At 41.6% G+C, this 13245-nt stretch overlaps 1 protein-coding gene across 1 annotated transcript; it reads left to right on the forward strand.

Moving 5' to 3' along the window:
- Window positions 1-9265: 9265 nt before the first annotated feature.
- LOC101092190 (ribonuclease K6) lies at window positions 9266-10707 on the forward strand. The gene is made up of 2 exons (XM_006932694.4): window positions 9266-9529; window positions 9903-10707. Exon 2 carries the CDS (start codon window positions 9910-9912, stop codon window positions 10372-10374), a length of 465 nt encoding a protein of 154 aa, XP_006932756.1. The 5' UTR covers window positions 9266-9529; window positions 9903-9909; the 3' UTR covers window positions 10375-10707.
- Window positions 10708-13245: the final 2538 nt, after the last annotated feature.

Raw genomic sequence — 13245 nt, forward strand, 5'->3', positions numbered from 1 at the left:
TAATCAATCTACATTTGAGGAGGAATACTGATTGTTTTTCTCAGTTGATAAAAGCTGTTTCAAAATTTAATGGCAGGGGTGCCTGGGTGGTTCATCCTGTTAAGAGTCCCACTCTTGATTTTGACTCAGGTCAGGATGGTGAGTTCAAGCCCCACATCAGGCTCCTCACTGTCAACTTGGGATTCTCTCTCTCCCTCTCTACCTCTAGCCTGCTTGTGTTCTCTTTCTCTCAAAATAAATAAATAAACTTTTAAAAATGTAGTGGAATATTTTGTGGTGGCATATTTTGGTTTCCTACAGTCATATTTCAGAATGGTCTTTTCTGGTCACCCACAGTAAGTTTTCACAAATACCCCATTTAAAAAACTTTGAAAGTTCCTTTTGTTAAAGTGTTAAAAGATGATAGGAGCACCTGAGCAGCTTAGTCGGTTAAGTGTCTGACTTCAGCTTAGGCCATGATCTCACAGTTCGTGAGTTCAAGCCCCGCATTGGGCTCTGTGCTGACAGCTCGGAGCCTGGAGCCTGCTTTGGATTCTGTGTCTCCTTCTCTCTCTGCCCCTCCCCGACTCATGCTCTGTCTCTCTCTCAAAAATAAGTAAACATAAAAAAAAAAATAAAAAGAAAATAAAAAGATGATGGTCCAAAACAGTATAGGAGGAAAATGGATTTAAGCCCAATTAGTATAATAGCTTTATGTTGTTGCTTGGGTTTTCCCACATCCACTTCTTTAACCCCATTTGAATAGATGGATATTCATTTCCTGTCAGGAACTATCCTTTTATTAGAGGGAGAGAGTGTGCAAGCAGTGGAGAGAGGAAGAGGGAGAGGGAGAGGGAGAGGGAGAGGGAGAGGGAGAGGGAGAGGGAGAGGGAAAGAGAGAGAGAGAGAGAGAGTGAGAGAGAGAGAGAGAGAGAGAGAGAGAGAGAGAGAGAGAGAGAGAGAGTCTTAAGCAGGCTCCACACTCAGCACAGGTCTCCACAGGGCTCAACTCAGGGCTTCATCCCACAACCCTGGGATCATGACCTGAGCCAAAACCAAGAGTCAGATGCTCAATCAACTGTTCCCCTATTCTTCTCCCCCTCTTTTAATTTATTTTTTTAATTTACATCCAAGTTAGTTAGCATATACTGCAAACAGTAATTTCAGGAGTAGATTCCTTGATGCCCTTTACCCATTTAGCCCATCCCCCCTCCCACAACCCCTCCAGTAACCCTCAGTTTGTTCTCCATACTTATGAGTCTCTTCTGTTTTGTCCCCCTCCCTGTTTTTACATTATTTTTGTTTCCCTTCCATTATGTTCATCTGTTTTGTCTCTTAAAGTCCTCATATGAGTGAAGTCATATATTTGTCTTTCTCTGACTAATTTTGCTTAGCATAACACCCTCCAGTTCCATCCATGTAGTGGCAAATGGCAAGATTTCATTCTTTTTGATTGCCAAGCAATACTCCATTGTGTATATATACCACATTTTCTTTATCCATTCATCCATCTATGGGCATTTGGGTTCTTTCCATACATTGGCTATTGTTGATAGTGCTGCTATAAATATTGGGGTGCATGTGCCCCTTCCTATTCTTCGCCTTTTTGTGTGCAGTGGTGAAGTCTTGGGGTGATGGGGGGGTGCGGTTCATGGGGTCCAGAGCTGATGGCCAAGAAAGAATTCTTGAAGATGTCTTTGGTGCAAAAAGATGATTTTATTAAAGCATGGGGACAGGACCCATGGGCAGGAAGAGCTGCACAGGGGTCGTGAAGGGTAACTCATTATATACTCTCAGGTTGGAAGGGATCAGGGATAGAGTCTGTAAGGAATTTTGGAAGCAAGATTTCCAGGACCTTGAGGGGCTAGCTGTTGCTAGGGAAACACCACTTATTACCATTTAATAAAACCTCAGTCATGAGACCCTTCAGATGGATATCAGAGGGGCTATAAGCCTGGAGCATGATTGCCAGCATATATCCTGGGGCACTTGACATAAAGGAAGTAGACTTACAGGATCCTGGAGGTTGGGATAATGTTTTGTTTTGTTTAATTTTTTAATGTTTATGTAATTTTTGAGAGTGAGAGAGCAACGGAGAGAGACAAAGCATGAGCCAGGGAGGGACAGAGAGAGGGAGACACAGAATCTGAAACAGGGTCCAGGCTGTCAGCACAGCTGAGGTGTTGAACTTGCAAACCACGAGATCATGACCTAAGCCAAAGTCAGACACTTAACCAACTGAGCCACCCAGGCTCCCCTAGGTTTGGAAAATGTTAAGCCAAGGTTCCTGTTGCCCAAAGCAAAGTGTCATCATCAAGGCAGCTGATCTCCTGTAGGGAGATCACTCTGCCAGTCTCAAAGACTTGTCAATGGGCTGCTTACAGTAAGGGAATTTAATTTTGCTTTTGCCTTAATTTCCCACATCACCATGGCAAGCACTTAAACCTCTTTCCTTTGTTCTTGGGTAGCCAGGAGCATCTGAGGAATATCACACATATTCCACCTGGGGAGTGGGATATGCCAGCTTGTATTTTTCCCTCAGCTTGCCTCATGCTCCCTTATCATGCAGTATTGGTGGAGTTATCCATCAAGGTTCCCAATCTCCTCTACTGGGCCAAATGATGGTCATGAGATTCGAGCTAGGCTAACAGGATTTTTTCTTATAGGAGACCAGAATATACCACCCTAAAAGATGACTCTTTGGCATAAAGATTATTATTTTTTATCAATGGAGAAGGCACAAACTTAACTCTGCATAACAAACTTTACTTTTGTTTACTATACTTTTCCTGGTCATCTTTCCATAACCTGCCAGCCCCACACTGTTCTTCCTTTGTTTTAGCTAAAAATAGTATGTAAGCCCAAAGTCATAGCACCTTATTGAATGACTCATCCTGATGTGGAGAACAAAGGCAAAAGAAATATAGGGAAAAAATTGGGGCACATACTTTGCTAGAGGCGAAAGGCAACCTTAGCTTGACATTAGCCTGATCTCCAGGACCCTGTAAAAATCCCTTTGGAAACTTCCTTTTTCTCTACCCCCCCAAGGTATATGTTAGGAATCATCTTCCAAGCATATGGCCCACTGCTATTCACCTGAAGGGTCTCATGACTAACATTTTACTAGACAGTAGTAAATGATCTTTTCCTAACAGCAGCTAGCCCCTCAAGGTCTTGGAAACCTTGCTTCCAAATTCCTTAGAGACTTAGGCTGTCCCACACCCCCTCTCAACATGAAGGTATATAATCAGTCATCCTTTACAACCCCAGTGTAGCTCTTCCTGCCCGTGGGTCCTATCCTCATGCTTTAATAAAATCACTTTTTTGCACCAAAAATGTCTTAAGAATTCTTTCTTGGCCTTCAGCTCTGGACCCCCACCACCCCAAAACCACATCAGAAAGGAGCTCCAAAGAGCTGTACAAAAGGGAAGACTTTTCTAGTCAGGGCTGTGGAGCAAGGAAGTTTTAGCAAAAGAAAGCAAAGGATTGTTTCAGGGAGGGTCACTTTCCTTTAGGGGGAAGAGCAGTGGAGGCTTATCATGCCAATTACCTCACCTTCCTTTAGGGTGCGAAAAGAGCCCATCTGAACGATTATTGCCTTGGTGCTGACCAGAAATTTCCTAACCGACCAGTTGAGACTACATTTCTGGGAGAGGTTGAAATTGCAGTTCGGTTAGGTATTAGGCCCCACCTGGATGACTTGTCCCAGCATAAGTGACTCTTGAGCTTATGGTTCTTTTAACATTCCTAAATTTCCATTCCAGGTACAGGAGGCACACATTCTTTCCCCCTATAGTCTTATTATGGGAAAGCTGTGTAAGTTAGAAATCAATTTGCTTAACGGAGGAATTCTAACCCAATTACAAGGAAGGAAGGAAAGCGTTTGGTGTAAATGTGTGGTTAGTAAAAGCCACCTTGCCTTGAAGAACTACAGTAAAGAACAGAAGAGTGAGACAGCACATGTGAAGTTTTCTCACTGAATATACCCTTTGATTGCACTTTGGTATAATTATAATGTAATTTAGTAATCTTAGTAGAATGCAATGAGCACTAGTAAAAGCTGAACACATTAAGGCTGAGACAATAGTTCTGTGCCTAGAGAAGGGAAAGATCAGAGGAGAGGGTATCTGAGCACAGCCTAGAAAGATAGGTGAGTAATCAAGCAGAATAGGTCAGAATAGGTCAGCAAAAGAAACAACACCAGTGAAAGTGTGAAGTGCTAAAATATAATGTTTTCGGGGTACCTGGGTAGCTCAGTCGGTTAAGCATCCAACTCTTGGTTTCGGCTCAGGTCATGATGTTGCAGATCTTGAGCTCGAGCCCCATGTCGGCCTCCGTGCTGACAGTGTGGAGCCTGCTTGGGATTCTCTCTCTCTCACTCTCTCTTCCCCTCCTCTGCTTGCTCTGTCTCTCTCTCAAAAAATAAATTAAAAAAATTAAATATAATGTTTTCTAAAAGTAAAAAAGAGTAGCTATCATGAAAATTTTAAAAATAAATCCATGTTATTGAATAACTTCATAAATAAACCCATTTTATTGGACTCATTAATTAATAAGGAAATCAGTAACATGTTAAAAATGGTTCAAGTGTGATTTTGGTTTGTAGAAATGTATATTTTCTGCTGGACAAAATTCAGTTGCACTGCGATGAATAGGAAATATCTGCATTATATTCAGTTTTGCACAATTTCATTTCTATACTGCAGGTCAAGGAAAGGTATACACTTCTGTAGTGTCTTTCCATCCCTGTAGATCTGCTAAAGAACTCCAGGCACTCCAATGGGAGGACACACAATAATCTCTTTTGTCCATTTCCAAGTCTCAGACAATTTTCCCCTCAGGAGATATGGAAAACTGACAACTTATGCAGGAAAATGTATAGAGTTCCTTAATACTGGTGTGGAAAGGAAGAAAGAAATCATAAGAAACAGTATGACCTAGTAAATGGCCAAAAAAAAAAAAAAAAAAAAAAAAAAGGCATTACATGCCCAAATTGACCAATGGGCTAAAGGTTTCTGCAGAACTGGCTGCAGAAACCATAAAACCAAACCTCACAAAGAAACTTGGAATTTATCACGTAGCATCAGCTTCTGACTCACTGTTCTGGCCACTCACTGGCCAGATGCCTGACACAGAAATACCTCAGTAACCATGGAAGGGGGAGTGTTCTAAGCGGTCTGAATATGGCTGATAATCATCATTGTTGTTTGGTTAAAGACACTAATCTTCTGGGGTGCCTGAGTGACTCAGTCGGTTAAGTGTTCGAGTTGGTTCGGGTCATGATCATGCAGTCCGTGGGTTTGAGCCCTGCATCGGGCTTTGTGCTGACAGCTTAAAGCCTGAAACCTACTTCAGATTCTGTGTCCCCCCCTCTCTTTATGCCCTTCCCCCGCTCACGTTCCGTCTCTCAAAAATAAATAAATGTTAAAAACATTTTTTTAAGATACTAACCTGTTATCTCTGTGACAAGAATTTGGCACTCTTACTTTTGCCATCAGCAAGCATATAAGTCTAGAGAAAGGAATAGGCTGAATAACAGGCCTGTCCCCTTCCAGCTGAGCAGGAGAGTGGAGAAGACACGGGTGTGTTTAAATACACACGGGGTGTGTGAGGTGTGCCCACAATGGACACATCAGATGCCCTAAACTTGCTTTGCGATTGTAGGGCTGGAACAAGGGCCAAGCCAACCACCAGGGTCTGTTCCCAACACAAGGAGCTTCTGACAGTGTTCAGGACACATTACTCCAGGATATGGCATCTTGGCATAGAGAATCTTTTAAGCTAAAGAAATTTGAGAAACGACAGGTGAGGAAAAGACTTTCTGATCTTCCCCTGAAGCAGGCCATAAAACTCTCACGTGAGAGGTGCTCTCCCTATACCCAGAGGAAAGGAGCATCTTTATCTCCAAAGATGGAGAGACATGGAGAAGAATCTGAACAAACTTCTTGCTGAGTTTCCCCCAGGTGACTACACTTAGCTCATACCCTTTGTTCTATCACATCTTTCCACAACTTTCCACTTGTCATCAAACCTAGCATGAAAACACTCAGGTTTAACCACTTCTTTGGGTCTTCACATCCTTAGCAAGGCTCCCATTTCACATTAAACTTATGTTAAATAAATGTGCATGTTTTTCTGTTGTTAATCTGTTGTTGTTATAGGGAGCCCAGCTGAGAACTTCAAAGAGTAAAAGGAAAAAATATTTTTCCTCTCCTGCACTTCTAAGATTTGGGATAATTTCAGAAAGATAGATAGGAGAAGTAGACTCTCCCATTCATGTCCTCCCCAGTCTGTCTTGCACTTTATCTGTGGTAGCTAGGCAGTAATTCACCTGCCTGAATTAAGACAAAGTGAAAACTTTATTTCAGGAGTCAGGCAAAGCCCAGTCTTGAGAACTTGGGCAATGGGTGAAAATCCATGTCAGCCAAGTAAAATGATTCTCAACTAGAAATTGGTATCAGATTCACTGTGGAGTTAACCAAACATAGGTGTGCAAAAGACCTCATTCCCAAAGATTCTGTTTCAGAAGGCCTGGGATCTTGTCATTTAAAAAAAAATTTCTTGGACCATTCTTTTTCTTTTATGTTTATTTTTGAGATAGAGCATGAGCTTGAGCAGGGGCAGAGAGAGAGGGAGATGCAGAATCCAAAGCAGGCTCCATGCTGTCAGCACAGAGCTCAACATGGGGCTTGAACCCACCAACTGTGAGATCATGAGATAAGTTGAAGTCAGACACTTAACCAACGGAGCCACCCAAGGCACCCCTCTTTAGGCAATTCTGATGTGAGGCCAGGGTTGGGAAGCCCTGCCTAGGGACATGGTAATCAGATACAGTTTCCCTTTGCTGGTGAGCTTGGGTACTGTCAAGTTGTGGAAGTGCAGAGAAAAGGGGTCCTGTCCTGACACATGTGGCTGTACAATTGGATATATGAGTGCTAGGCAAATAGACATCTTTTTTCTTTTCTTCTTCAATTAATAGACTTATTTGTTCAGAGCAATTTTAGGTTTGCAGAAAAATTGGGCAGAAATTATAGAAAATTCTCTTAGGCTTCTCCCTTCCTCTCTCTCCTAACCACACAGTCCACAGTTTTCCTGCTATTAACATCTTGTGTTAGTGTGCTCCTTTTGCTGTAATTGATGAACCCATATTGATTATTATTAACTGAAGTCCACAATTTAATTAGGATCAATTTTTTGCATTATATAGTTCTATGGGTTTCGACCATGCATAATGTCATTGTAGGAGAGGAAAAAGTTTTCCTTGCCTCCCTAAGGGTCTCTGGCTGGGTTTGAAAATTAAACCAACAAAGAGAGATTTAGTAGGAGAAAAGCATACGAATTTCACTGAATTTTTTACATGTACATGGGAACCATCACAAGGGAATGAAGAGCTGAAGAAATGACCAGAGCAAGAAACTTCATACCTTTTAGACAAACAAACAAACAAAACATCTGTGAAGAATTGACAAGATAAAGGGGTTTGGTTTGTGGATAGTAAATGGTGAGGAAGTAACTAGAAAGACAAGGGCTAGCTTAACAAGGTTTGTTTGCAGGTTCCTCTCTACCACCTCTGGCTGGTATGTCTTTGTCTCCAGTAAAAGAATTTATTTCCTGCCTTTATGCAAAAGAGAGAGAGAGAGAGAGAGAGAGAGAGAGAGAGCGCTTTTCTGCATTTACTGATTCTAATTGCCTTTACTGCAAAAATAATTTTTATGTCTAAGAGCCAGATTTTGAGGTGGAGGTCTGGTTTCCTTCAGCATGAACAAGGACTATCTCCTCATTTATTTAGACTTTCTTTAATTTCTTTCATCAGAGTTTTATAGTTTTCCTCATATTGATCTTGTACATTTTTATTAGATCTATATCTAAACATTTCATTTTTCTTTGATGCTAATGTAAAAAAATTTTTTTCAAATTCCAATAGTTCATTGTTGGTATATAAGAAAGCAATTGATTTTTGTATATTAACCTTGTATGCTACAATTTTGCTATAAATAGACATCATTTTTATCCTGTAGGTAACTGAGGCCATTAAAAGCCAAAGTGTCCCACTATTATATTTATGCTCCAGAAATACTAACTTGGAAGTGATATGTACAACAGATTGGAAGGAAAAGAAGCTTGAGGCTGGGAGTCCATGCAGGAGGCTTTTATGTGAGCCCTCCATGAGACAACAAGATTGTGAAAAAAGGTATTGCAGCACCAGTGGAATAGTAATAACAGATTCAAGAGGCAAATACCCTCAATTTGCCCTTTTCCTTCGTGTGTATGGGTCTCTTTGTTACCAAACTCAAACTTGTCCGTGCATCTGATGCACAGTAAGCCAAATTCTGAGACACTGGATTTAAAACAAAGAAAGCTTTATTGTAGGAAAGGCAGCCCAGGGAGAAGTCAGAGGATCATTCCCAAAGCTGCTTTGCCCTGATGAGCTTAGCTACAGCTTATATACATGAGAGAGGGGAAGATATGAGGTTTCAAGAAACCCCCTTGTTAGGAGGGAGGCCTTGAAACAATCTGGAGGTAAGCATTCTTCTGGAAAATGAGTCGCTATTTGGGACCTGGGATCAGACACATCAAGATAGATGTTACTGTCCGGTCTCTATGGCCAGAGACCATACACAGTGGTGGGTAAACAGGGAATAGGGGTGAAAAACTGACTGATGGTGCATGGGGTTAAGAGGTACGTTAAACGTAAGTACAGAACAAAACAACGTGGAACTGAGTTATTAATGCAATTAATTCAACTGTAGTTTTGCTCATGCTTTCAAAACAGGTCCAAAAACCAATAGTCCTGCCTTATCTTCACACACAGTTCCCTCTTTGGGGTGCCCTTACCCCACCTCTTCACCTAACTTCTAATTAATCCTCAAAACTCAGTTCAGGTGTTGTGACCTTCTCTCTGCTCACTCCTCACAGTCCCCTGTTGTTTCTTCCACCACAGCTGCAAGTGCTATTTATATTTATTAATATACAATGTAGTGTTCTATTTATCTGGCTGTCTCTTTCACTCAATCATGAGCTCCTGAATCTAAGTAGCCATTATCTAGCCCCCAATAAACATACACATAAATAAATAATTCATTCATGTCTGTTGTTGGAATTCACAACATTACCAAGTACATGACAATTATTATATAAAATTTACATGGTGTGCTTTGTCCTAAAGAACTGAAATCATAGAGCTTCAAAACGCTGAAGCTTCAGATCAGGAAGGAAACACTCAACCCATATCAGGAAGTCATCAGTTCCTCAAAACTTCTTTGAGTCACGTTGTTTGTTTAAATAGGGCTTACTCCTCCTGTGTCTGCAGTGATACTGATTTTAAACAGTGAGTTTGAGAGTCTGGGTTTCATCCACACTGTGCGTAAGAAGTTCACCTTTCAAGTCCTAGGTTTCTCTTTCCTAGGGCCCAGAACCCATCAGTCCCCTGCTGCACCCAGGTGGACAGGAGGCTCTGGCATACCTGGGAGGGGAACAGCAGACAAAAGCCTCTGAGTCTGGGACTAACCACTGCTTCTGTTCTCAGCGGGAGCCCCAACACGGAGACCTGGTAAGGAGAGAAGCCTGGGAGCTGGGGAGTAGAGCGGTGAAGATGGCTGAAAGGTCTGCGTCAAATAGATGGAGGACAAATATTCCAGGAGGGTGGAGGGAAGAAACAATGTTCTGTAAGCATAAGTATAGGAAAAAGAGAAGAAAATTATCTAGCCCCCTTATCTTACCTTATATTCCTCCTCACTGGGCTTCAGTCTCTTCATAGGATTGTGAGACTCAAGTGAGGAAGAAGATAGCTAAAAAAAAAGAAAAAGGAAAGACCAATGACCATCTTAAAAGGCACAATAAAAATCTAAATGGTTGTGAATAATAATTTTGCTCTTATTGCTTCTACTACTATCACTACCTCATTTTTTTCTCTCTTCTTACAGAGAAAAGATGAGACTGGATCTTCTGGGACGCTTTCCTCTCCTCCTGCTGCTGCTGGCTTTATGGGGGTCAGTGCGTCCACTTTGTGCTTGGCGTCAATTCCTCACCAGGGCCAAGTGGTTTGAAATTCAGCATGTAAGGTCAAGCCCTGTCAGCTGCAACACGGAAATGAATGGTGTCAATAATTATACTCAGAACTGTAAGGTTCACAACACCTTTCTGCATGACTCCTTCGAGAACGTGTCTGATACCTGTCTTTTGTCCAACGTGACCTGCAAAAATGGGATGAATAACTGCCACCGGAGTCCACAGCGTGTTAATATGACTGACTGCACACTCACTTCAGGGAAGTATCCCAAGTGCAAGTACAAAGATACTCCCCTGTACAAATTCTTCATTATTGCCTGTGATCGCCCTCAGCAGGGCGACCCTCCCTATCAGTGGGTTCCTGTACACTTAGATAAGGTTATTTGAAGTTTCCATCACTTTCCCTGTCATTCAGCACAGGTTTTCTTATGATCTCCTCTGCTATTTCTTTTCCTTTGTTGATTTCCATGGTTCCCATAGAAGAAAGAAGGAGGGTACTGGGGGGGGGGGGGATTCAAATGCCAAGGATGCAAGACCAGCGCTGGGGACAAAGAGACATGGGATTCTTTTCTGCTTTGGGAGCTCTGTGTGTTTTGAAGGAAGGCAATAGGGAAGAGGGCAAAGAAAGACACAGGCTTCCATATTTTTAATCTTGGAACTTCTGCCAAGCTTTGGTGCACTGTGTTCACAGCAATAAAACCACTTTCTTTTGCATTGTAACGACTATGAGTATGTGTGTTTGGGGCCCCTGTACATCATTGCCACTCTGGAGCCATCTAGACTTGCATTTGCCAGCATTCTCAGAACTATTTGGGTCTTAGGCAACCTTAGAGGTTATTAAGCAACCTTGGGCCTCTGCCACTTCTCTCACCACTGTGTCTTTGGGACTTTGGAGCAAGAAAGTTCTCTATCCCTTCAAACTCTGTTCATAGATTTTACATATTTCCCTTAAAACCATTGTCTATGTTTATCTGTAGGTGGCATGGATGCCTCATAGACTGTTTTGACAGCACTTTCACACACAGATTCTAACACTAACAACTGACGCATCGTAGATCTTTACTATTGGTTTCTATATTTCATCAGATAATGTTTTAAATATAGGTAGTAGTAAGGATAATAATCCACTATAGGCTTAGAGTCAATTCTCCCATTATCATTTTTTAAAAAAACTATTTTTAAATGATTATTTATTTATTTTGAGAGAAAGAGTACTAGCAGGGGAGGGGATGAGAGAGGGGAAGAGAGAGAATCCCAAACAGGCTCTGTGTCATTAGCGCAGAGCCCTATGAGGGCTCGATCTCATGAACCATGAGATCATGACCTGAGCTGAAATCAAGACACTCAACCGACTGAGCTACCCAGGTGCCCCCAATTCTCCCAATCTTTTGGAATCAATGAAGAGAAAACATAAATTCAAGAAAAAAAAAGCAGTGGGAAACTAAAAAAAAGCCTTATGTAAATCCTGAAATATCACAGAAATAATGGCATTTTGGAACAGGTAGTGGATTTAGAAATTGAAGGACTAGGGTTAAGAATTAGGCTGGATTAAGCATTTAGGTCTTAGATGTAGGGGAGGAAGAATAATTTTCCCTCTATCCTCCTAGATTCTTGACTGAGACCCTCCCTATCCCATAATAAAAAGGCAGATTAATGAGACAAAAACCATTTAAATTACGTACATACATATGGGAGCCCCACAAAAATATGAGATACTCAAAAGCAGCCAGCCAGCTGAGGCTTATGTACCATCCTGGGCTAAGGGAAGGATAGGGGTCAAGGATTTTAAGGGGGGGGGGGAGGCAATTCATAGCAAGGTAAGAAGAGGAAATGTTTGGTAAACAAAATTTGCCCTGCCATGCAGATGAGCCACTCAGATGAAAAAGCAATCTCTATTATAGCTCACTTCCATGTACAGGTCCCCTTTCTCATGTAAATTTGCTCTACGAAAGGGTAACCTCTACTCTGCTTTCGGAATTTCTCCTGTGTCTCAAAATGAGCAGCTTAAAATAATTCTTATGCCAAAGAGTCACATTTTGGGGTGGCATATTCTGCTACACATCATACCCTTCAGTTTCCTTGTCAACTACTAGACTCATTGGGCTAGCAGGCCAGTGTAAGTCAAAGTGTTTTGTAGGCTGATCTGACTTTGAGTAGCAGCCAAACACAATGCATATTAGAAAGGCCACATATTGAAATAGTTTCAAGTCTGTCAATTACCAGTACTGCAGAATGGTTCTTTCCAAACCAAGCTATTCCTTTAACAGGTGTGCTAATTGGGCTCACTTTCCTTTATGCCACATATTTATATCATATCTTTGAAACAAAGACTGAAATATGAAGTTTCAGGTTTCAGGAGCATGGATTCCAAGGGTGCTAAATATTTAAGGCCCTTCTCAGTGGGAAGAGAAATGAAGGCAGGACAACTTGGCGTCTGAGAAGGAGGGTACCCATAGGGGAAATTCTGAGAGGATTTCAGTCCTCCAATTTAGAGCAGCTTTCTTTTTTTTTTTTCCCAATATATGAAATTTATTGTCAAATTTGTTTCCATACAACACCCAGTGTAGAGCAGCTTTCAATAGTATTCATCTTTAAGCAGTGTTGTATTTACATTGTATAGTTTCAGTCTTCAAGTAAAGTCTGTGGGGAGTGGACAGAAGGACCTGTGTTCGTGCTTGATGTAAACCAGTGTAAGAAAGTAGCATCATCCTCAGGGAAAGGGATCTTCAGATGGCCTGCGTTGACCTAATCGGGAATCAGAATGGACTTATGTACAATATAAATGATGGGGTTTGGGAATGGTGGTGGGGGTTCGGAGCTGACAGCTAAGAAATACTGTATTTCTTGACAGCCAAGAAATAATTCTTAAAGAAGTCTTTGGTGCAAAAAGTTGATTTCATTAAAGCACAAGGACAGGACCCAGGGGCAGAAAGAGCTGCACTGGGGTTGTGAAGAGTGCCTGGTTATATACTACAGAGTTGGGGGAGGTAATGGCAAAAGGCAGGCCTCCAGAAGGACCCTGATATGCTAAAGAGGACTCCAGGGATACCTGAGTCCTTGCTATTGTCAAGTTCAGGTTGTTTTTTCCTCTAGTAAGGCATTATCATTAGGCTGGTAGGGGGTTCGTGGAAAAATATTATACTTTGCATTTGCCTCAAGTATTTGTCAATGAGCTCAGGTTATAAGGACATTTAATTCTACCTGCCATTTCCTTCTTGCCTTTATTCCCCACATCACTATGGAGGGGAGGGTGATAAT

The sequence above is a fragment of the Felis catus genome, chromosome B3 (genome assembly GCF_018350175.1).
Source record: "Felis catus isolate Fca126 chromosome B3, F.catus_Fca126_mat1.0, whole genome shotgun sequence".
NCBI classification, from domain to species: Eukaryota; Metazoa; Chordata; class Mammalia; order Carnivora; family Felidae; genus Felis; species Felis catus.